Source organism: Bactrocera tryoni, chromosome 3, assembly GCF_016617805.1.
Source record: "Bactrocera tryoni isolate S06 chromosome 3, CSIRO_BtryS06_freeze2, whole genome shotgun sequence".
Taxonomy (NCBI): Eukaryota; Metazoa; Arthropoda; class Insecta; order Diptera; family Tephritidae; genus Bactrocera; species Bactrocera tryoni.
The window spans coordinates 56,835,968-56,861,836 of NC_052501.1; the positions used below are offsets into that span (position 1 = coordinate 56,835,968).

The 25,869-nt window shown below is 34.3% G+C and overlaps 2 protein-coding genes across 5 annotated transcripts; one reads left to right on the top strand and one right to left on the bottom strand.

Annotated features, from left to right (window-relative positions):
- Window positions 1-3,951: 3,951 nt before the first annotated feature.
- On the top strand, window positions 3,952-4,977 carry LOC120770493 (probable 6-phosphogluconolactonase). Its single transcript, XM_040098013.1, has 3 exons — window positions 3,952-4,069; window positions 4,212-4,702; window positions 4,765-4,977. The coding sequence occupies exons 1-3, from the start codon at window positions 3,952-3,954 to the stop codon at window positions 4,870-4,872; spliced, it is 717 nt and encodes a 238-aa protein (XP_039953947.1). The 3' UTR covers window positions 4,873-4,977.
- A 61-nt stretch (window positions 4,978-5,038) lies between these two features.
- Window positions 5,039-25,508, bottom strand: LOC120770495 (sodium-dependent nutrient amino acid transporter 1). Of its 4 annotated transcripts, XM_040098015.1 has the most exons (9): window positions 25,446-25,508; window positions 24,938-25,131; window positions 10,819-10,937; window positions 10,481-10,754; window positions 8,969-9,278; window positions 6,360-6,630; window positions 5,834-6,304; window positions 5,499-5,775; window positions 5,039-5,423 (listed from the first exon to the last, which is right to left on the bottom strand). In XM_040098015.1, the coding sequence occupies exons 3-9, from the start codon at window positions 10,912-10,914 to the stop codon at window positions 5,182-5,184; spliced, it is 1,941 nt and encodes a 646-aa protein (XP_039953949.1). In that variant the 5' UTR covers window positions 10,915-10,937; window positions 24,938-25,131; window positions 25,446-25,508; the 3' UTR covers window positions 5,039-5,181. The 4 variants fall into 4 exon arrangements, with proteins under 4 accessions (XP_039953949.1, XP_039953950.1, XP_039953948.1 ...); XM_040098016.1 differs by lacking the exon at window positions 8,969-9,278 and adding an exon at window positions 6,748-7,033 and having other exon boundaries at window positions 24,938-25,496; XM_040098014.1 differs by having other exon boundaries at window positions 24,938-25,496.
- Between the last annotated feature and the right edge of the window lie 361 nt (window positions 25,509-25,869).

Genomic DNA, 25,869 nt, shown 5'->3' on the forward strand with positions numbered 1-25,869 from the left:
CAGAAGGGTTAAACGAAACGAGCACTCGGCAGAGTCACCGTCTCGACGCTCTACTCGTTACGTGTGATCAAGGCATAATAAGGTTTGTCGAAATCAGTTGGTCGGGTCCCAAAATATGTAATTTCATCAAAAAGTGGGTGGTGCCACGCCCATCGTCTAATTTTCACACCGGCTCCCATAAAACCTTCTTATAAAATCTCGGAGGTAAAATTTAATATCTCTGGTGTCATTAGTTTTTGATTTATTGCACTTTTAGTAGTTTTGAACAGTACCGTTATATGGGGAGTGAGGGGGGTTATCTTGCGATTTCATCCATTTTTACATTGTCGGTAGGAGTTCTTATAATATTTGCGCTCAGCATATTTGGTTGTTGTAGCTATAGCAGTTTAAGAGGTACATACATATGTACATTATATTTATTAGACCGAGCGACCATGCCTGCTTTTTCAAAAATTTTGGCCTACAAGTGCCCCTTGCTACTGCGATTCCCTGTGTCAAATTACAATTTTATATCTTAATTTAGTCCTCTTCTTATGGAACTTCATAGGTTTTCGGTTAATGGCGATTTGTGGCCGTGGCAGTTGTATACATACAACTCATAAATACAAAATTTATATTTCACATAATAAGCATTTGTTCAAAATTCATGTTTGTAGGAATCATTTGGATATACATATGCGTACAATTTTAAACAGTTTCTTCCTCAAAAATAATACAATTGCTAAGTATTTGTAATAATAGAAAAGAACTGCAACCAAATACGCAGTGGAATTATAACTGGCTCAGTAATCAGTCGTTGAGTATGTATTATACCACGTGCATCCCAAACGACTGATGTCATAACCTTTCCATCCGACTCGTCTTTCCACGCCTGAGAACCGGTTCATCATGTGCAGTCCACTAGAATGACAGTTGATTGGACTTCAGTGGGCAATGATGGAGTTATGTTTCTATTGTCTATGTTTCTATTGTCACACACCGATGCGAAAATTCGGTTTTATTACGATTAAAGAGAACTCAAGCACTTCTCAGAATCAGTTATTCGTTGTTTTTGTTGGATTATGAATTTGCAAGGCACCCACTTTGCACAGAGCTTTCGCCTCTTTAAGCTTAGCAAATATCTTTTCATCGGTGGATTTTTCTGAGCCCAAATTCAACAGTATTTTCCCCCAAAAATGTGCAAACAATGCTTTATTAACACTCGAAATGCCTTATGATCCATTTTTTTTAAACTAACACAAGTTGCTTCATAAAAATGCTATATCTCATTAACTAATAGTTATAATCCAACTAAAAGAAATCATATAGATGGTAGTAGTAGTATTATCTATGGTTCAGCCACAGTGAAGCGTGGACGGGTCTTCTAGTATATTATAACTCTATTTCTATCTCGATTAGTTGTAGCTGATACATACATACAACCGTTAGGTGAATAAAACTATTATACTCTAAAGCAACAGGCAAGAGTATAAAAATAGAACAAGCTGTAAAGGTTATGGGTCTTACAATAAACGAAGAAAGAACGAAAGTACTAATATTCTCAACGACGAAATCAGTGTACCATAGTACGGACAAAACTTAATATTTGGCGAGCATAACTTTGAATTGGTTGTCGGGTTTAAGATCTTGGGATAAATATTAATAATACGAACAAAATATCTGTGAAAATAAACCAAAGGATTATAGTCGTTATCAACTGCTATTTCAAGCTAAGCAAACACATAAGCCGCCGCATCCTCGATAGATCGGTGATAATTTCAATCTATTGCACACTGATTGCTCGTGAATTGACATCACCAATGAACCGCTTTTAGACCCATAGTCCCCTAAGCAAAGTTGTTTAGAATGATCCGTAGAGCATTTGCCGCATACGCGATTGTTTCCGTTTTTGGTTCCCAGTAAATCGACTCGCTCTTATGTACATATGTATGTATAAAATATTAATAAACTCCTTATGTATGTATGTATATTTTGGTATAAATATTATTATTATTATTTAAGTATTATTTGTATTTTAAATTATGGTTTTATGAAATCTTTTGGAACTTTGAGATTGATATTCATACTCGTATGCAACAATTTTCGTATAATTTTCAGTTACTTTGCACTACCCCATAACTTCTCACAACCTACTACGACTTTCCTATTTGGCACAATTCCGATTTCTTTGGCGCCGCGATCTGAAGGTACCGTTGGAAAGAGGAAGTCCTTCCCAAAATTCGAACATTTCAACAAGCTATTTCACCACATTAAACACACTTTACGCACATTTTTTACTTCAAATTAATTAAATTAACCTATAAACATTTAAATAAATCCATATTTTACACTTTTTGCAGGCTTTTTACTTAAGAAATCTTTATTTTAAAAATTACTTTTTACACTTGTAGTGAACATCATTTATGTGTTAACAATTATGAGGACATGGAACGCTAACATATGATAATAAGCAGATATGAGCAATTCGCTGAAATTTCTCTTTTCGCTATAATTCCTCTTTCTTTATTTAGCAATCTTAGTTCTAATAAAAAGAAGCTTCTATAAATTATATTTCAAATTAAAATGAGTATAAACAATATTTCCATGCATATACAAAGATATGTTCTTATTTAAATGTAATAAACAACTTAGTATTATTAAATAATAATAAAATACTTAGAGTTTTAAAGGAGTACTATGCGAAAGTACTTCAGTCACCTCGATATGATATAAATTTTATAATATTATCATAGAGTTTTACTTACTTGTGTATATTAAATATAAATCACATATTATACATATACATATGTATAAGGAAAAAGTTTTCACACCCCAATTATAGCTTGGAAAATCTTGTAAAGTATTTTTTATTATAGTTAATATAGAAAAAAGAGCACCCGGGGTGACGAAAATACTTTCGCGTAGTACTTCTTTCTACGTTAAAATAAAAAATATATATATTGAGTTTCGTTATAAAATGGTTAAATTTTGGTTATTATATCTGTCAGCGCTTTCCATTTATTTTTGATAATACGGTGTTTTGTATATTAGGTGACAATATATATAATATTATTATATAATATTACTTATTTGTTTATTAAATTAAGTAAAGAACATATCCATATGAATGGATAGAGGAATTTTTGGGAAAAAAGGAATTTCAGCGAATTTCCTTATTATCACATGGCAGCGCTCCATTCCGTCGTAATTTTTAGCACACACATGATGTTCACTACGAGTGCAAAATGTAATTTTTAAAATAAATATTTCTTCGGTAAAAAAACTGTTAAAAGTGTAAATGTGTAAAATGTATGTGGATTTATTTAAAAGTTTATAGTTTAATTTAATTAATTTGAAGTGAAAAATGTGAGTAAAGTGTGTTTAATGTGGTAAAATAGCTTGTTGAAATGTTCGAATGTTGGGAATTTTTGAACTTTAAGGTCGAATATCTCGTAAACTAAGCGCTTGCGGTACCTAAAATCGCGGCGCCAAAGTAATCGGAATCGTGCCCTATTTTCGTAAGTATACTTGTAATCTTTATGAATCGATTTGAAAATTCGTTCTCGTTTTGCCGTTATTTATTAGTAACGAAATGAATATAAACATAAATTTATTCCTTTGTGCTTTACAAGTTTTGAAAGTTTAGTTTCGATTAAATTTTTCTCATTTGTCTGACTAGTAAGCTTCTTCAGTAGCTTTTTCGCAAAGCTCATATGAAAAAGCTTTTTTACTCGCTCTGCTATTATATTACTTACTTATATGAATTTGTATGAGCATAAGTATGTAGGTACATACATATGTGTTGGTGCTCACTGGAATGGCATATCGCCAATGACAAGCAACAAGTGGTCAAAGCTTATTTTCACAGCTGATTGTCAAATTATCGAACTACATGGAAGATAGATACACAGGCGTGTACGTGTTCCGAAGTTAATTATTAGAATTCCATAGTATATTGTATATATTGAAGTAATGACGAAAATAGTTGTGGCCAATGAAATAGAGGTGATCGAGCGACTTACAACCGAAATTTCGAAATGCGCGAAACGAGCAATTGTTGAAAGCGGCGTCTTTCGCGTTGGACTCTCAGGTGCGTTTGTTTTTTGTTCTTAAAGGTTGCTATGTAAGCAGCAATGTTTGTATACTTCAGTGACCTTATAGCTCTTATTCTGTATACCGAAATATACCCTGCTTTAAACAAAATAACAGTAAAATATGTATTAATTAAAAAGGTGGTTCCGTGTTAAATTTCCTAAGCAAAGCAATTCCACGTATTCAAACTGACTTGAGTAAATGGAAATTTTTCTTCTGTGACGAGCGATATGTTGACGAAACAGATCCGGAATCAACTTATGGCACTTATAAAATTAAACTGGTGCCACAAACAGAACTACAGTTACATCAATTTGAACCAATTAACGTGAATTTGCCACTGGCAGAATGCGCCGCTGACTATGAGAAAAAAATAAGAGCAGAGTTCGGTGCAAGCGTTGGTTCAATACCTGAGTTTGATTTGTTACTTCTGGGGATGGGGCCTGATGGTCATACCTGCTCGTTATTTCCCAAACACGCTCTACTCGATGAGAAAACGCTATTGATAGCACCCATTGCCGATTCACCTAAACTGCCGCCACAGAGGGTCACGATGACCTTGCCGCTTATCAACAATGCCAAGTGTTGTATATTTGCTATGTGCGGTACAAGCAAAGCAGAAATGGTTAAAGTGAGTATTGCCAATAATAACAATAACAATTCAAATAAATTTGTTTCGTTTGTTAAACATAGCGTGTGTTCGTTGATCTGGAGAATTTACCAGCTGGAAAAGTTTCGCCTAAAAATGGTGAACTACTGCTCATACTTGATGCTGAAGCTGGCAAGTATTTACAAAAATAAATCCACTTTCAAAGATATGGAAATCATAGGCTACATCTGTACATATCTCCATAATTTCTGAATAGTTTTTGGTGCTTTTAATATTATTAAATGTAATAAATATTATGTAGCATTTGGTTTTTGTTAAAAAGTTTTGAGAAATGTTTTTTATTTAAAGCTTGTACTGGCGAAGTATTTTAAATTATGGTAAGTACATGTTTAAGAAAATTTAGATAATAAGTTTTCACATTTATTTTAATATCTATAATACTAAAATTTGGCAAGCCGTAAACAGCACCCGCTGTTTTAAAAATCACTTGATCAAAATGGTTAACCAGTTAAGTTCTTCTTGATTTTACTCCAGCAACTTGTGTTACTCAAGTCGTTGCCGTGTGCCACATCTTTGTTGTATTGTTCGCGAAGTAAGTGATCTGATGGACCCCAGTTACTTTCGGGTCTGAACGCACCATGGACTTTCTCGGTTAAACTTTTTCCTGGTTGGCGTATAATAGCCACTATTGCCCATATTGGAACTTGGAGAACACCCAAGGCAGTAATTGTCCAACCTAATGCTGAAATTGCAGACAAAATAATTGTTTATATTTGTGTTATTTTAATTCTTATGTAAGAGTTTACAATGCACTTACCATATGCCCAGCTTGGATAGTGAACATTGTTGTAGGTTAACGATTCATATGTCGCATAAAAGTAAATCAGAATCAATGTCATAATGCCGGGTGTGATGAGTGCCCAACACCAACGCCAATAGTTCCCTACTCTATGGCCTATCATGAATTCGATGTCCGTGCATAGCCGATCCACGCCATAAACCCAACCCAAAACATAGAGCTCCAGTATGCCTAAAATCAGTGCGATCATAGAAGCGCCATAGAAGTCCACCAAAGTCAAAATAAATTGACCTCCCTAGAAATGTATACGACCAACTAAACATAAAGAACTTTGTTATAACTGACCATCTTACCGGTGTCACATAAGCTAACCCAATAAAGAAACTAATAACGGATATAGCCAATGCACAGTGCCATTGCTTAATGTGGGGAAAGCTGTCTCGTATTGCCGTTATGGTACATGACGTCATTGCTATGTTTGAGCCGATGCCAAGAATGAAGAGCATCAGGAAGAACAATACTGAAAATATTTGCGGCAACGTTTTGAATTTGGAAATCGCATCCGGGTACGAAATAAATGCAAGTCCGGTGCCACCTTTAACTACTGTACCGATGTCATCCGTACCAATTTCATAGGCCAAATTACCCAAAATGCCAAATATGGTAAAGCCCGAAATAAGGGATGTGAACGTATCCAATGTGGTGACAATCATTGCGTCGCGATGTATGTTATGATCAAACTTGTTGTACGAAGCGTACATGATTATGTTACCAAAGCAGACGGATAGTGAGTAAAAGCACTGAGTGACGGCGGCATACCAAACCTACAAAAATTATTTATTAGATTATATTGGTCAATGCATTCACGTATGTACACACCTTAGGGTCCAGAATTTTGCTCCAATCGGGTTTTATAAAGAAGATTATGCCGTCCGCGGAACCTGGTAAAGTGACTGCGCGCACCAATAACACAGCCATGATTACATAGGGAAATAAAGCCAAAAAATATGAAGCTTTGCCTGAACTTTTCACACCTCTGTGTACAACGAAAAATATTGTTGTCCACGATACAAGAAGTCCTAACACCAGTTCCCAGTTCGGCAAACCAATGCCGTCATCAATGTTATCCTTCTCGCGCAGTACATCCTTGCTGCAGTTATTCCAGTTTGATTAAATCAGACAAAAAATTAACTAATGATATTATTTTAATCCACAACCCTTAAAACAAAAAAAAAACTATTTCCATAAACTCTTAGGTGTAACTTACACAAAATAAAATTCCGAACTCGAGATTATGCGCTTATTATAGTCCTTTGTTAGATTACTGTAAACCAAACTCCAATTGCCAGTTCGAACTGTGTCTATGAATTTGGCTCCATCGAGCCAACTATGAGGCGCAGAATCAAAACAATTCGATCCCCACTCCGGTCGACAGTAGGACCAGGGCAGCGGGTCACGGAATGATTGCACCAGATAGTATGCGATAAGTGCACATATGGACTCGTAATATGTAGCCAATAGGTATACCATGAAAGCCTGCCCTAAGCCAATACCTTGAAAGTGTTAGATGCAAATAGAATGTAGTAGTGAATAGCATTATGTATAGGTACAAGCGTGTACATACACTCTTGTAGATAAAACTATGATATGAATGTATGTGTTTTAGAGATATGAACTAAAAACGAAATAACAAGTTTAAAAAATAAGGTTAAAACTTAGAAAGCGGTATGCAATATGACATCGACGTAATCTGCAACATCACCGAAAATGAACATATGTATGTATGTATGTAAGTATGACGGGCTTCAGGTACAGATCTCATGGAAGAACAAGGAAACTAAATTTTTTATAAGCCAGTTAAATGAAGACATATGGTTGTATACTTATATATTAGCTAATTGTATATACTATATACTACTTTATATACTATATTTGGTAGTAGAATATAAAAATAGATATATACATATGTAAGTAATAAGAAGTAATGAAGTTACTGATGACATTTCAGTCGCATGCGATATATAATTTTTAGTTTATTGCATGATATATTATTGTTGATTATATTTAGTCTCATGCGAAATATTTTTTTTAATGGCAAGCGCTTCCATTGACGAAAATTTGTAAAGCGGTAACAGCCAGCTGATGGTTGAATTTTGTGAGAATTATATTTTTTTGTTTACAAACTAATTTGCAGACAATCGCCGAATAAAGTCAATTTACACTTCGGGTTTGCGACATACGAATTTGGAGCAAACATTTACTCACATACAACCGCGCAATAATGTATTTTATACATACATACGCCCTCCAATAAAAAATTAAACTATTCACAAAATAGGTTTAGAACTATTTCTGTTTTTTATTAAAATCGCACTAGTGAGAATGAGATTTACACATATTTTTCGAAAAGCGGATTCACCGTAGAATCTCATTACGTCGGGCAATCAATTTTTTTTTCTGAAAAATACCGAGGACTTACACAAAATACAGATTAAAATGATTACAGGAAATATAAATTGAACTAATAAGGTTTGCTTCTGTTCTGAAGCAGTTAGTAAGTGGTATATTTCTGTCCAGAATTTGATAATAAACATTACGTAGGAATGCAATTAACAAACTAGTTCGGCTTGCGGTTGATCCGAGTTGTAAAGCTGTTTATACTCGTGTTTAGTTGAAGTAACTGCCCCTTGTTTTATTTGTTTTGACTATATATTTATCTGCTATTTGATTCACATTATAAGACAATTAAGACGGACCTATTCGGAACCACTGCGAGGAGTGTCAGTCTCCTCTTTAGGAGTAATCTGTGAATCCGAATTAGCCAGCTAAATTGCTTTTGCTTGTTGCTATAATAAGTGGAAATTAGTATTATAATGGAAATTACAATAAAGGTTTATACTAAAAAAAAAACATCTGTGTTTTAATCGCGGGTTGAGTCATGACCTCTTAATTGTTAATGACGCGAGTTCGATTGTTTAAAGTTGAAACTTTCAATCACAAAACCGATTTACACTTTCGTTTTTCTTAATCGACCTATTTTTTAATGCTTCGTACTCACATCTATACATGGTCGAAAATATAGAAAAGTGAAGAAGGGAAAAGAATTGTATCTTCCTTGAACATCGCGATACAAAATTCTCTCTTTTGGTAAAGTGCCGAAGCATTTTCCCGACAGGGTACTTAGGCAAACTGTTTTGTGAAAATATTTCAATTTGACGTGTCGGCTCGAAGCAGTTTTTATTGATTAATTAAATCGATTTTATTTATGAATGTCTCACGCAATAACTGTAAAATCAGCATCATGCATACATATGCATTCCAAATGGTTCTTGATTATAACTGAATACCAAGGAAATAAGGGAATTGAATGGATGACAGGGAAATTTTTGAAAGCACAAATATGTTATATCTTACTGAGCATGTCGGTTAGTAATACAAATACAATCTTACAGTAATTATTTAAGAAACATGTATAATATTAAACTTACATAAAGTACAACTCTGCAGATGAAATGGCTTTGGTATGATGAGGCATAACACTCGCGTTTATGAGCGTACTGACATTATGTAATGTGTTGTTGTTTACTACTGATGACACTCCAGTTGAAATTTCTATTATGGGTTCTGGCGCGGGCATTGTGCCAGATGCAACGCAGGCTTCACTCCATGCATCGTCACAGACTGTCCACGGTAACGGGGATTTGAATGAATCAAACAAATAGCGTACAATCATGCCCATAATGGCCACATAGTAAGTGGTCACAAACGAAATGGACAACACTTGACCAATACCAATACCTTTCAAATGATCAGAAGCATTCACAAATATGAGATGAAATTAAAGTGTTACATAGTATGACAAATTTTGCAAATAATTTACGAAAAATATTACGAATGAATCCATTAAAATACTTAGAATTGAAAGAAGAACATGCCTAGATATACAGTATATTCATGCGTACGTATATACAATTAGTTGGAAATTGATTTCATAAATGCAGGTAGTGGTTTCGACTCCAAAACAATAAACTATATCTCCTTCCGGTATATTATCAACTATGTTCATATCCTCGTGTTTACTATTTATATTACCTATACGAAACAGCACCCTTTTTCTAACTTAATTACAATTTGTGGAAAGTCACATGAACTCTTTCCGAGTTCCAACGTGGTACGGTACGGTACTTAACTATATCTATGTATTTATTTCATATACGTAGATACTTACAGTTCATTCGGGTTATGACTTTGTAACTCACAAGAGGTTTTTTACTACATTAACCTAACTCGGCTGTCTTTCGATACATACTATGTCTATAGATCTCATCCGTAGTCAATGCTATCAAGAAGTAGCTTTAAACTCAACTAACATAACTGATAGATGTTAAAGGTATTGCAAATGTACACTTATGGAGTTTCACCCCTTTTAAAATTAACTACATATACAACGTACTTCAACGTCATTATGGCTATTAGAAAGCACTCTCACAGTAAAGCTTTCTCTTATTGGGCATATCTTTTGAGGTTACGTAGTAATGATTTGCTTAAACAAAAAGTTGTAAAGATGATGAAAGTATAAAACTTGCTTTGTAATTAAAATCTCTATATGAAATTTCAAGTATCATACAATCCCTTAGGTAGTGCTGCTGTCATATACATACATATGTATTTCTAATGTCTCTATTCGGTGCTGTGTTATTAGCATATAAAATTGTCTTGACTCTAAATTTTAACAATGATAAATGATTAAAGGAGAATATTTCTTAAAATAAGTTAACTTTTCCGGAAAACCGTACTACATACAATCAAAATGTTATAAAACAGTTTCCTTCAATTTGTATGCTACATTTTGAATTTAATTCTGTTAACTTGTTTCTCAACTTTTTGTAAGATATATAAGCATAAAATATGTATAACTACGTACGCAGGCATGTACTCCAGCTAAAATTCATAAGATACAGAGCAAATGAATATAGTTGCAACTAAAAATGCTTCATTACCCTTCATCGCTGGACACAAGTTGAATACTTTCACTGATCCACTGCTCGAGAATTGTCCTATCGCCATTTCCAAATAATAAATCGGCTTACCGATTAAAAATAATACTATTAGATAAGGTATCAAGAAAGCACCACCGCCATTATCCAGCGCCGTAAAAGGAAAGCGCCATACATTCCCCAGTCCCACAGACATGGCAATACAAGAGAAAAGAAACTCTACACCTTTGCCCCACGTGGCGCGTTCATTCTTCTTAGAATCATTTTCAGATAGCTTCTATTTGGACAAAAACAAAATTGATTTGAGTTTTATTTTACAACCATATAATACCAATACTTACTGCCTCTTCATCCGAATTTCGCAAGGTCCTCGATTGGCCGCGTGCAGATTTACCATCATCTCCAATAAAGGCTGGATTTTCATGAGGTAGCTCCATTGTATGTGTGTAAAGAAAGTGTTCTAGAAGTAAAAAGTAAATGCATGAAACCTAAATAACCAAGAAATGAATAAATAATTTTCTTGTTTAAACTAGTAAAAGTTGTTGAATTCCGAACGATTCCTTACGGTCTTTATGTACAGTGCGTTCAAAAAATAACATTTCGGTTTTCCAAAATGTAGGTAGGGTTGTTGTAATTATAGAAAATACATTATTTTGTTATAGCTGACGTTTATTCATTACTTTCTCCAACGTTGTCACGCGTTGTCAATTATAGTCTAACATCTTTGAAGCAACTTGCAACTAATTTAGCCGAAGAAAATTTTTTGTTGACTTTAAATATTTTCTTGATATTTTGGCTTCCATTAAAGCACAAAAATTCTCTATTGGATCGGCGGCTGGTGACTGTGATGGTCAATCTAATCTTGTTTCCATTGGGTACAGAATCTACTTCCATGTTTCGGATCATTGCCTTATTTTTACCGTGAAACATTTCAATAAAACCATTTTATAAAATTTTATCATTCTAACGGTGTTAAATTTTTCTCAGAAGCACCTGAAAGCCAAATTAATGAGAAGAGAGATGCACCTTTTACGGGTGCTTAACACACCTTTGAATATACATATGTTTGTCCCTTTCTTAGACATATACGTATGAAGGGGCTGAACAATGCAAAAGTTGACGCATCTGTAGATATTACAAAAGGTTTTAATTATAGTACGGCTGTGTTTAATACTACACCTAAATTTAAATGTTTTTTAACTGCTCTTAGACTGGCGAGTGGTTTCATCTCAAACAGGGAAACAATAGCTTTGTTCTCACTTTGAGAGATTAGTGATTCCTTCCTCCTTCTGGTTAGTCATTTATGTACATTTCCTATTTCTCCAAAATGGTCGAACACCTCTTCCAAAAAGTACAACTCGTATTTAAAGATCATCAACATAAGGAGATCGAAAAAAGTGATCGAATTGGACGCATCAGTGACCACAATTGAACAAGAGTTTATTTTCAAAAAAAAACACTATTTTCTCGAAATGATCGCGTAAAGAAAACCCGTATTTTTAAAAAGCATTTGGAAATGTTTGTTGTTGTCTAATTTTATATGTAATGTGTAATTTTTTTATCACGATTGCACAGTCGACGATTATTTCAGCCTGAGTGTAATAAAATAAAAGTATTTATTTGTAAACTCCCACTTTTTTGCACGCAAATATTATTCTCTGAACTATACTTTATAATTTTTTTATTAATTTCATCCAGTTTGTGATTCATCTCTTTTCAATATCATACTGATTATTTTCTCGTTAAATGTTCATCGTTTGCTGCTGCTTATATAATTCAATAAGTGTTTTACAATTATTGCTTTGAGCGCGCTTAAACTTGCACATTATGGTATTAGTACTGCGATAAAATACTCTAAGTTCTGATAAAATATACGCTGTATGGTGCCATGATCATGACCATATGAATCATTAATTACTTTGTATTATTTCTTTATAATTTTAAGATAATATGTATCATTTTTTGCATCTATTTATAGCCCCTTTTTTGTCCCAATGGGTGATTTAAATGAACAAACGTGATGTCACTAGTAGAATTATTTGTATTGGCTTCACTTAAGGAGGTATTCTAGTCTAAAAATTTGGAAAAACTTAAAAAGACAATTTTTCGTAATTCAATAGTTTAGATATTCAAAAATATCTCCCTGAAAGGGTTTCTCAAAATTCAAATTCTTTCCGAAGTTATAGCGGTTTTAGTGTCTTGGCAACTGGATATATTTTTTTAATTGGATAAAATAAAAAAATAAATGAAAAAATCTTTAATTTTGAGTAGCCGCCATTTTATGAAATTTTTGTTTTCAGTTTTGCAGCTTTTTGAGATAGCGTGTTACTAACCAAGAATATTGTGTTTTCCCCCACTATTTCAAAAACGCATAACTCTATGAAAATATGTTTAAATTAATTTGTAATTCAGTATTATCTATAAGAAGTCGACAAGTTGAGTTGCAATTATCTTCCCTATACTAATCGACGTGGTTGTGAGTTGATTCAATTTCAATTCAATTTTGTATTTGAAGTCGAACATAAATATCGTATACTTATATGTAATATATATTTTAAGTAAGATGGCAAAATCTAACTAAACTAGGAACCCATTAAACGTTTTAGCAGAAATATAAAACTTTTCTAGTATACAAATTTTAATATTTGAGGGGACTTTCCCTTTTGTCTCCAAGCATACTGAGATAAAACTGCGAATATTAAGTATTTATTTTCGTTGGAAACATCCGGTTTTTTAATTTAATTATTTTATGCCAAAGATCGATTACCTGTTAATATTGCTACTAAATGAGATACAAATAACGTGTATGTATGACTCATTACAAAAAATATCGATTATACAAGGTGCATTCCAAAGTAAACAAGACTTAAAAAAAAACAGAACAACTGTTTTTTCGGCAAAATCAATTTATTTTATTCAAAAAAGTCTCCTTCCAAAAGAATGTCGAACGGTTTCCATCTAATTTTATGATGAGAACACACACACTAACACATTTACATATGTGGCTTAAAGTCCGCTAAAATAAGGAATACTTTTATATGTAGTATATAGGGATAATTCGTTGACCAATTTTATATATTACACATTTACCGACTTTAATTCAACGGAATGCTTGAAATATTTATATTGGGAAGCTAAAGTAATAATGACACGATTTCATCCGGCAAAATGAAACACTGTAATTAGATAGAGATGATATTTTATTTCTATAAGATATCCCACTGATTGACCGATATGTTCGATAAAAAGTCAGCCAGGGGCACTAGGAACCATATCCTTGGTATTTAAGGCTTGAACAGTTAGTTATTATATGTATAGAGCTGAAATCGCACTCTTTCAAAACACTACTTGTGTAACGTTTTAGTCCGATATATTCATTGGTGCTTGGTTTGTATACTGTAAAATGAAAGAATTATATGCATTCTTAAATAATGTTATACTATGTGAAGTGGTTTTCGTTCCATTTCGCCAACTTTCTCAGCGTAATATATGTAGATACATCGGAATAATGTGGCATACCGAATTTGCTTAAATTGCCAAGTATGTATGTGTTTTTACCTAAAGCTAAAGCCCAGCGTCTCTGACCCACTTATTTTAGTAATTTTCCTCACAAACTTTATAAGGCGAATAGGTGGGGTTATAATCCAATTTCACTCCGCACTGTCCTGAGTTATTTTGGTTTATTTAGCTTAAGTGGTTTTGAAGATATGTACATTAAACATATTACCAAACAAAAATTTTTATCTCATTTGAGAGGTTAGTTATTGCACTAAATAAGATTTCCATAAAGTTAAAAGCAATTGTTTGCTGAACAAATCTATAATACTCTTTAGCAACATTTTGTGAAGGTATAAAAATATACACATATACATATGTGTACAAATGCACGTATTTACTAATTTGCATTAAGTCGAGAGATTCTCGTCTGCGAAGTAATTAATTTACGTTTGAACAAGTAAAAATCGACAAGAACACTGATATAATATATATATAATATATGTCTGTATGTCAAAAATGGATACAATCGGATCAATAATTCCCTTAGCCCTAATATATGGTACATAATAAACATATTTTCGAGCTTCTGGCTGACTTATACCCCATATATCAGCAAATACATGAATTAATTAATAAAATTGAGGAAATTAGAAATTAGGTGAAAACTCGCTTTAGACCCCATATAACTAACAAACCTTATGCAACTGAAGGTATTTACCCACCTTTGATCCTTTAAAGTTGCAAGAGTATGAAATGTTCAGTTACGCCCGAACTTATCTTACTTAATTAATTATTTATCAGCATATGTATCCACTACTGCTTTCAGTAAACTTTTCTCACTTTAAAAACTTCTATTATATTAATAATATAATTATTTAAATTTGGTAAGAAAATTATGCTTTCAGAAAAGCATAATTTCCTTTAATACTTCTTACTTCTTCTTCTCCCTTACAGGCGTAGAAACCGCTTACGCGGTAATAGCCGAGTTAACAACAGCGCACAAGCCGTTTCTTCTTTTCGCAGAGTGGCGCCAATTGGCACATTCGAAGCGAAGCTAGGACCTTCTCCTCTTGATCCTTCCAACGGGGTGGAGGTCTTCCTCTTCCTCTGCTTCTCCCGGCGGCTACTGCGTCGAAGCGTCAGAGCTGGAGTGTTTTCGTCGATTCGGACGACATACCCTAGCCAGCGTAGCTGCTGTCTTTTAATTCGCTGAACTATGTGAATGTCGTCGTATACCTCATACAGCTCATCGTTCCATCGAATGCGATATTCACCGTGACCAACGCGCAAAATACCATAAATCTTTCGCAGAACTTTTCTCTCGAAAACTCGCAACGTCGACTCGCCAGATGTTGTCATCGTCTATGCCTCTGCACCTTATAGCAGGACGGGAATAATGACTGACTTATAGAGTTTAGTTTTTGTTCGTCGAGAGTGGTCTTTACTTCTCAATTTCTTACTTAGTCCGAACTGACGTTGATATTGGTGTTGATGCTGGTTAAAAGATAGTCGAAATTATCTACAACTTCGAAGTTAAGACTGTCAACAGTGATGTAGGTGTTTTGTCGCGAGTGCGACTACTGTTTGTTTGATGACAGGAGATATTTCGTCTTGCCCTCCATTCTGGACAAAGCAGAATTAACGGCGCGGTTGTTAAAGCCGCGGTTGTTATCAACATACACCAGCAGCTCTACACTCTTATAGAAGATTGTACCTTCTCGGATTGCAGCTCGAATTATTGAATCAGTTTGTTGACGGTGGGCTTTAATCTTTCACACAATACGCTCGATAGAGCCTTATATAGGATATTTAGGAGACTTATTCCACGGTAGTTGGTGCAGATTGTGAGGTATCCATTTTTGTGGATTGGGCAAAGCGCCCTTAAATTCCAATCGTTGGGCAAGCTTTCGTCTGACCATATTTTTTAAAGAAGCTTATGCATGCTCCTTATCAGTTCTTCGCCGCCGTGTTTGAATAGCTCGGCCGGCAATCCATAGGCCCCCGCCGTTTTTTTGTTCTTCAGACGGGCAATTGCTATTTGAACTTCTTTATGGTCGGGCAATTGAACATCTGCTCTATCGTCATCAATTGGGGAATCGGGTTCGCCTTCTCCTGGCGTTGCGATTTCATTGCCATTCGGGAGACTGGGGAAGTGTTCCCTCCATAATTTTAGTATGCTCTGGGCATCGGTTACTAGATCACCTCCTTGTGTTCTACAAGCGTATGGTCCGGTCTTGAAATCTTCTGTTAGTCGCCGCATTTTTTCGTAGAAATTTCTAGCATTACCACTCTCGGCCAGCTTGTCCAGCTCTTCATACTCACGCATTTCGGCCTCTCTATTTTTCGGTATGCAAATGGGTCTCGCTTCCCTCTTCAACTCTCGGTATCTATCCCATCCGGCACTCCTCATCAAACCAACTGTTCTTTTGCATATTTCGAAAACCAATGGTTTTGGTTCCCAGTTGTACGTAAGGAGCTTGAAATGCCGCCCCACAGTTCCCTTATACCGAGGTGTTGACGAGTGCTCCCAGAGGGCAGAAGTGCAAGTCGAGTAGAAAATCATTCGGCTATCGGTTGTCTTTGCAGCTTCTCGACGTCGAACCTTCTTGTGTTTGTTGAAGTGCGGTTTTTGCTGCACAGAAGCGGGTGTGAATCTTGGCTGCAACAAGTCGATGTTAGGACCTCGGAGCGTACGCACTTCTAGAATACTGCAGACGTGTCTTCCGTCTATCACAACATGATCGATCTGGTTGGTGGCTTTTCGATCTGGAGACATCCAGGTAGCTTGGTGTATTTTTTTATGCTGGAATCTAGTACTACAGATAACCATATTTCCGGCCCCGATGAAGTCGATCAGCCTCAACCCACTTCTTACTACAAAAAGTTTAAGTGCCAAATTCTCTCTATAGAAATAAATCCAAATAATCAATTACTTCACGAATTGTAAAGAAGTTAAAAAAAATATGAGGGACCATGTAGAATAGTAAATTTTCTAAAAAACTGTAAGATTTCCAATTTATAACGATTTTTTTCATTGATTTATATAATTCATTAGAAAACAAATTTGCCTTAAAATAATGAAATTACAAATTAATGAAATTGATACATACATTTTTTCAAATGGTTTGTAGTGATATTTAAGTTTTGATATCTGATAATAATATAACAATAGAAATCTGTAAAACGTAGGGTCTTCCCGTTAAAATTAAGATATCATACTTGGATATATTTTCTTAGAGTTGTCTAGGAACCAATTTTTCAGAGTACCAAGCAAAAAAAATCTTTTATTGACCCACCCTAATTTACATATATTATAAAATTTCTATATTTTAGGTCAAGTTAGCTTGAGCATAACTTTTCAAAACCTTTATACCATTTATTATTTTGAAATTTACCTGTTGAGATATCTCAAATTACTTCTAAAAATGAAGACGGGAGAAATTTCTACTTTTTAAAAGTTAAAAGTTAAAAGTTTACAATATGCGAATTTTTGAAGTTGATTAGTATTAAATAATACATATGTATACTACAATTTATCTCAGTAGACAATTTTATTGGCCATGTCATTAACCATTGTTAGACTGATTGCACATTTTAAAATTATTGCCGAGATAAAAGCATTCATAAACAAGTACATGCATAATTGCTATGCTTATTTATCATGTGAATGTGTACTTAAAGTTTTAGTGGCGTACACGATAAATATATCAAAGAGATACTAGGTATACTCTGCATTTTCTTATAATTTCGTTTAAAATATTATAAATTCATATATTTTCAGAATTATTTTGAATTATTTTCGTTTTTTTTCCATTTATCCATAAATAAGATCTAAAAGCACTTGACTCCTCTTATAGGCTCCTGTTACACCGAGTTACTCGAAAGAGTACACAGAACTCTTTATACTAGTTAAAAAAAATAATAATAAAGTGCTTTAGTCTGAAGTTGCACAAAAATTCATATTCAGCTGTTCAAATAGAGTGTGTCTGTGTAGACGGAGATATGTTCAAAGTATCCACTCTACTGTCATAAGAGACTATAAAGAAAGTACACAAGTGCATGCATACATATGTAAGTGTCTAAGTATTTGCTTATTAAAAGTCGATTTTTTTCTACTACAAACAAAGTAGTACTGGGGTGGAGAAAAATGCTTAGGCTGAAAAATTTAATTAATAATGACGGACACAAATGCGACTGTTGATTTTTTACCGTGGTTGAGGGAGGCTATGAAAAAAAAACCATAGTTTTTCCCATTTGCAAAAATTCGTTAATGTGATTCGTTCCTTTGAGAATCTAATGATAATTCACTCAATGACATACTTCGATCGCCTAACAAAACTTCCAAGGTGTTTTTTGTGATTCATTTGCTAAGTACGGTTGCTACGAAATTTAATAAACCAGTACTTCACCTTTGAATTTGTTGATACAGATTTAACGCAACACTTATGCGGCTGTGGTTTTGCAACCGCGGCGTTTTCTAATCAAAAACACTAGGTAAGGTTACTCTGAGACCAACTATAGAACTATGAAGATATGTCATGCAACTTGGACAGAATTGCAGTAACAGTATTACGATAGTACTCTAAGCCAAGATTAAATATAAGGAATGCTACTGGAGCGATATTGTAGAAGGGTTGGGTATTACTATTACGGTATTATTTGAATATGAGTGAAGCAGTTAGTACGTTAACAACATAAATATAAATAACTTTATACATATGTATGTTCGTTGATTGTTCGTTAATTTTTTACCAAAAAGAATAGTAAAGATGCCACAGTGACTTTTTTCTATTTAGAACAAGTAAGGAAGGGCTAAGTTCGGGTGTCACCGAACATTTTATACTCTCGCATGATAAAGTGATAATCGAGATTTCATTATACGTCATTTATATATTTTTCAAATACCGTATTTTTGTAAAGTTTTATTCCGCTATCATCATTAGTTCCTAATGTATACATATATTATACAGAGAAGGCATGAGATGGAATTCGAAATAGCGTTATATTGGAAGAAGGTGTGGTTGTGAACCGATTTCACATATATTTCGTACGTGTCATCAGGGTGTTAAGAAAATATTATATACCGAATTTCATTGAAATCGGTCTAGTAGTTCCTGAGATATGGTTTTTGGTCCATAAGTGGGCGAGGCCACGCCCATTTTCAATTTTTAAAAGAAGCCTGGGTGCAGCTTTCTTCTGCCATTTTTTCCGTAAAATTTAGTGTTTCTGACGTTTTTTGTTAGTCGGTTAACGGACTTTTAGTGATTTTCAACATAATCTTTGTATGGGAGGTGGGCGTGGTTATTATCCGATTTCTTCCATTTTTGAACTGTATATAGAAATGCCTGAAGAAAACGACTCTGTAGAGTTTGGTTGACATAGCTATAGTAGTTTCTGAGATATGTACAAAAACTTAGTAGGGGGCGGGGCCACGCCCACTTTTCCAAAAAAACTGCGTCCAAATATGCCCCTCCCTAATGCGATCCTTTGTACCAAACTTCACTTTAATATCTTTATTTATGGCTTAGTTATGACACTTTATAGGTTTTCGGTTTCCGCCATTTTGTGGGCGTGGCAGTGGGCCGATTTTGCCCATCTTCGAACTTAACCTTCTTATGGAGCCAAGAAATACGTGTACCAAGTTTCATCATGATATCTCAATTTTTACTCAAGTTACAGCTTGCACGGACGGACGGACAGACGGACGGACAGACGGACGGACAGACAGACATCCGGATTTCGACTCTACTCGTCACCCTGATCACTTTGGTATATATAACCCTATATCTGACTCTTTTAGTTTTAGGACTTACAAACAACCGTTATGTGAACAAAACTATAATACTCTCCTTAGCAACATTGTTGCGAGAGTATAAAAATAAAAAAAAAACGTTAAGGCACCGTCGTTTTACAAGATAGTGAAAATAGCTGAGAAAGATACAAGCTATCTCAAAAATCAAGCTTGGAAAATATTCCAACGATTGAAAGAAGCGCTGGGATAAGTGCATAATATAGAATGGGGACTATTTTGATGGCAACAACATTGACATAGACAGATGAATACATTTTTTTTTTCAAAAAAATTAAATTCCAGTCAAAAACCTGATATATAATCGAAAAAGTACGGTACTATAAAGAAAACAGCAATTGCCTCTGCGCACAAATGAATTGCACATATGAATGTACATGCGTTTGTTTCATGTAATATTAGCTGAAGAAATTTTGTTGCTGTCATTGTCGCTTTGTCATGTATAGTCAATTCACGACCGCGAGTCACATGCGTTGTTGGGCCCTAGTTCATTTACGCTGACACAGTGAATACCCGATCAGGAACATATTATGCAGCCATCTCATACGTGGAACCGCTAGCAATAACACTAACTCTTGAACAAAGTAACAACAACAACTTATGGGTATAACAAAGTTCGAAATCGAGGAAATTGCATATACGTCATACTGAGCTACTAGGTCTCGGTACTGTTAAGCAGTCATAGCCAGTTTTGCGCTTACCATACACTTACTCCCTGATATACTATACATAAGTATGTACATGCATAACTACATAAAGACGTATACGTCTTATTGTATTCATAGTATGTTACCATGAATGAATAAAGAAAATAATATTTGGATTTTTTTTTAACTGTGATTATGGATTCACGCTTAGATGCAGTCATAATTTTGTGGTTATAGTTACGAGTATAAGATGCATGGAAAAATTGAACTTTATTAGTTGAAATATCATATTTAAGCGTTAAAAATAAAAAAGTCAGGAAAGGCTAAGTTCAAGTGCAACCGAACATTATACACTCTTGCAACTTGCAAGAATCAAAGCCAGGGAAACCGTTAACCAGAGGATAGGAATTCAAGCAATTACATATATATGTACATACATAGTTGAACTTCCCTAACTTTAATCACCATAATACACAAAAAACTTCGAGTTATGGAAATTCCTATATATACATATGTATGTACATACATATTTGTATATATACTCCTACATATAATTTTGTTAGAAAAACGAACATCATATAGTAACTATCTTGGAGTTGGGAGCAGTATCGATCCCATTTTATCTATTTTTGTTAATAATACATACTAATAAAATGTTCCCTGAGATTCAGTAAGGTAGCTAAATACCATCACCAATCATATGGAGTTTTCACCCAATTTTCTCCATTTTAGGCACAAAGACATGCTGTTATCGGCAAAACACGCTCTCTCATTTTCAGTGAGAGTACTCATCTTGGTCGATATATGCCGGAGATAATCCCTTATCCCTGATATATGCAGTATAAAGTCAACTGGAAGTTCGAAAATCGTGTTGCGTATATGGAAGCTAAGGGAAGGGGATAGGCGTGGTTGCAGTCCGATTTCGCCCATTTTCACACTGTGAAATAAGAATATGTATCGAATTTCGTTAAAATCAATCGAGCAGGTCCTGAGGTATGTGATTTTACTTCAACGTGAGCGATGCCACGCCTATTGACCAGTTTTTACACCGGCTCCTATAAAGATGTCGCATACTATCTCGGGAGTAAAATTTAAAATCTCTGAAGTAGTTAGCTGTCGATTTGTTCTGTCTGCGGGGTTATAATCCGATTTCACCCATTTTCACATGTCGGTAGGGGTTTTTGTGAGATTTATCTTGAGCTAGTTTAGGTATTTTAGCTTGAATGGTTTGGGAGATATTTTATAGGTATGCTTTATGGTATGGTGATACCGTTAGGTGACAAAACTGTTATACTCTGTAGAAACATGTTGTACAAGTATGATAATTAGAGATATATCAGCACAGTCGTATGTGTACATAATATGAGTAAGTGAGGTGTTGTTGAATGTATAGAAATTGGCATTGACTTATGTATTAATTATTGTTTTTAGTACTGTACGTCTATTGTACTGTCTTTCATAATTGCAACAAGGAAATTCACTATTCAAAATTTAGATACGTACACTCGGCGAAGAAAAAACCCACGCACTCTACAGAGTGCTTTTATATAGCGCAAAACATGGATTCATACTATTCTAAGTTAAACATTTTTCTTTGAGGGTCAACCACTTTTATTTAGTTTATGTTTCAAGCATTTTTATATTAAAACTTATAGTTTAACACTTGTTATAGTGAAAAATGTGAAAACACACATATAACCACAGAAGTAAATTTTGTTATGAACAATTATGTAATTTTTGAACAAGTTATTTACATATTTTATGTCATATATGATTTTTATTTAGCATTAGAATACATAACGAATCAAAATAACGTATTTTGTAAAAAAAAACTTAGTATTTTGTAGAGCAACACCCCCTCCTCCTAATAACCCTAGGATATTTGTTTAGGCATCGATTCAAAAAAGCGTGTAAGATAATTTTTAGTGATTTCTTCATCCGGCATAGCTTCAAAAATATTTTCTATTTTTTTTAGACTTTTTGGACGCTTTTCTCTTATCATTTTGCCCAAATAATGCCAGCAGTTCTCAATTGGATTGAGATCTGGACTGTTTCCTGGCCAGGTGAGAGACCCTATTCCATAAAAATCTTTTTGTTTTGAAACCTGTAAGTGTTTGTAATAAATTATTGAAAAATCTATTCCAATAGTTTTATGCTTTGGTTACCGCTTTGGCTCTATGAAAAGGGGCTGAAATGCCCTGAAAATAAACTTTTTGGGCGTGTTCGGACAGCTGTTCAATAGTTGGCAAAACGACTTCACTCAAAATTCCAATTTATAATTCGGCATTCACAGATCTTTTTAGAATAATTAGCGGCCCAACACCAAACTTGGTTACAGCTCCCCACACCATTAAATAAGGCGAATGCTTTCCGGTGGGCCAAACACAGTTTTCCAAAAAACGCTCCCCTTTCCTACGACGCACTGTGGCATTTCCGTCGGGTTTCAACAAATTAAATTTGGATTCATCAGAAAAATTAACATTTCCCCAATCAAATGTAGTCCAAGTGTTGTGCTATTTTGCCCACTCTAGTCGCTGTTTCTTCATTCGCGTATTGAGAAGTGGCTTTTTTGCTGGACGTCGCGGTCGGAATACAAGATTATTCAGCACATTTTGCCGTTTAATTTGTCGTTCTTGACGAGGTTTTACTGTTTTCGGACGTCCACTGCCCTTTTTTCGAGCTAATCAATTAACATATGTACCTATTTGACCTTTGGATAATTTATTTTATATAAAGCTAAGATTTCTGATTTATTTTTTGTTGACCCCACCATGTTCAACTTTACTTGTTTTCACAGCTTATTCAAAAGAAAATACCGCAAATTCTGTAATAAACACGTGCGGACGCTAGCGGTTTTAACAATAAAGGTAAAATAATATAGTCACATGACATAACAACCAAATAAGACAAATGATTGAGCAAATAGTGACAGTTCAAAATAAGAATATTAGAAAATTTTCGACTGCGTGGGTTTTTTTTTTGCCGAGTGTATATTGATACATACAAGGCTATTAGCATTGTAAATGGCAGGAATCGGATCATTGTTACGCTCACAGAAAAAAATACGATTTAAGCTAGGAAGATCCAATTTTGTACAATTATTATATACCGTATACTCCTTCAACTCCTTGCCTGGTCGAGAGTACTAGCCGTAGTTGGAATAATGGCAAAGTTTAATGACATTTCATCCAATCGTTCTGAAGTTACTATGTAATTTTTTGGATTCACATGGAATTATGTCGAATAGACCTTCTAACGTGGTAAAGTAATCAATAAATAATATCTTTAATAATATTGTCCTTTCAATTGACTATGGTTTCTACTAAAATGTTCAACCTGTGTTTATTCATTGAACTAAAAAAACTTCATTTTCTTCCTTTATTTAAATTTATTATGTTTGCAACTATTTCACTTCTTTTTTTTTATATAGCATAAGAAGTGGTCTTTACCAGATTACTAAACAGTTTCAGAAGTTAAACATTTACAGAATCTTCATATCCTGAAGCAACATCCGGGTAAATTTCTTTTTTTTTGTATTTCATTCTTTTGTTCAAAAGAGCAGAATGAAGTTATGGCACTTATACATACATATGCAAATGTTTGTTTATACCGGATATTTTCAGTGAATTAGTGACGTCTAAATGGATCCAGTTGAGTTCTTTTTAATGTTTTTATTTTTGGTTTAACTTTGCCCTAACAAAAGTTAATAGTTCTTCGACAGCAGGTAGCTTTTGATGTTGCTGAACAAAGTATTGAGTTAATGCAAATAAACAGTGCTACCTTGTGACTGCGCCAAAATATATGTATATAGTCGTACATATTTGTCTTTCTATGTGTGTATATGTACACTGTAGTTCACTCACCTAGTTAGAAACTATTTTACTATACAAAAAACTGATATTTTTTACAAATTGATGTACTACGAGATGGGCTACATAACTGCCAGATTAATTTAAATATGTACATATATACTCAAGAGAAGAGTGATATTTTGAACTTTATTCAAGTCTTCCATGGTTTTATCAAAAAAATACTGATCCATCCTTGAAACTTTGAACCTCTTTTCACTGCAGGACATATACATACATCCAGTCTGATAATGAATGTAGACTTTACCGGTAGACACAAACCAATGCACATAGTTACATGGTACATAAACAAACTTATATTTCATATTATATGTGTATATACTTTAAGCACATATTTACAATACATATATTCTAACTCTTTTGCTGGAAAACTAAAATGGTTTAGCCTTGGCAAACGCCGGAAAAGTAATTAACATATTCATGTGTGTGTACGCTTAGCAATTTCAAGTAGACATGTTGCAACAACGCGCTAAGTCAGTGCAATTCATAGAGTAAGTGTTTAATTAATGCAAATCTATTCAGACCTCTAGTATGTGGTTATTAGCCAAGAACCTGAAACTATTTGTTGTGCTTATTAAGGTATAAAACTATAATTGCTAACAGTATTCACATAATAAATCGCGCATTGACGACTCACCTTCTACTCCTATGTTGTTGTTGTTATGCTTCGCTGCTTCACGGCTAATTTCAGCACTTCAATTCACAACTGACTTTTTATTCTTTTTGTGCCGGTGGTATTATTGGTGTTGGCTTGGGTAAACCTCACGCAAAGCCGAAGGAAATGTTAAACAAAAACACGGTTATTGTGGAACTGGTTGAAACCGCTTCAAACTGAAACACACAATTACATTTCAATCAATACGTAATAAGTATGTGTAAACTTTATGCACAGGCGTACGTAAATATATAATTTTATTATTTTAAGTTTTGAATTTATTGAGTTAATCTTTCTTTATAGTGTCTTTTATTTATATCTTCAAATTTTTATGTCGTATGTACATATGGCCATAATACAATTTAGAACTGATAATTTAACAACGGCACTAGGGAAATTTGCTGTTTGTCGAAGAAATTAAAATTTTTGTATATTGTATTTTGCATTAAAGTTTTAATATTCGCGCGTTTGCTTTCCTTGCATAGTTTACCGCTTTACTACTCGTTACAGCAGACTGTCAGGCCCGGCAGCCAAAACCAACTGAGCACAGATTTTTCTCAGCCAACATTTTTATAGCCAACAATTTTGCGCCTCCGCTCATTTGAAGAGTCGATCAGTGTTTACGGTGCCAAACTCAGTGAATCAACGGGCACCTGGGTCGGTATCGCACACGGCGTTTATATCTTTTAATGAGAGCGTTAATAAAGCATCATTAATGAAGGGAACGGAATACTTTAGATATAATGCCGATAAAGAGGTGTGTGCTTTTAAACTTCCGCTTGAAAGCTCCGCATTCAGTGTTATATTCCAAAAGCTTGTCAAATTAAGTTTGAAGTGTAGTGTAGCAAAATGCGCTACCAGACTCTGGAAAGGTATACATTACCTTACATACATAGCTTTATACATTTGACATT

What these genes read in the sequence shown, in the direction of transcription:
- LOC120770495 (XM_040098015.1), bottom strand. Translation starts at nt 10,914, where the DNA reads ATGGAGCTACCTCATGAAAATCCAGCCTTTATTGGAGATGATGGTAAA. An exon ending in GGTTAGCTTATGTGACACCG is followed by an intron (nt 5,776 to 5,833) that starts GTAAGATGGTCA and finishes ATACATTTCTAG; the next exon opens with GGAGGTCAATTTATTTTGAC. An exon ending in CTATCCAAGCTGGGCATATG is followed by an intron (nt 5,424 to 5,498) that starts GTAAGTGCATTG and finishes CTGCAATTTCAG; the next exon opens with CATTAGGTTGGACAATTACT.
- LOC120770493 (XM_040098013.1), top strand. Translation starts at nt 3,952, where the DNA reads ATGACGAAAATAGTTGTGGCCAATGAAATAGAGGTGATCGAGCGACTT. An exon ending in CTTTCGCGTTGGACTCTCAG is followed by an intron (nt 4,070 to 4,211) that starts GTGCGTTTGTTT and finishes TTAATTAAAAAG; the next exon opens with GTGGTTCCGTGTTAAATTTC. An exon ending in GCAAAGCAGAAATGGTTAAA is followed by an intron (nt 4,703 to 4,764) that starts GTGAGTATTGCC and finishes TGTTAAACATAG; the next exon opens with CGTGTGTTCGTTGATCTGGA.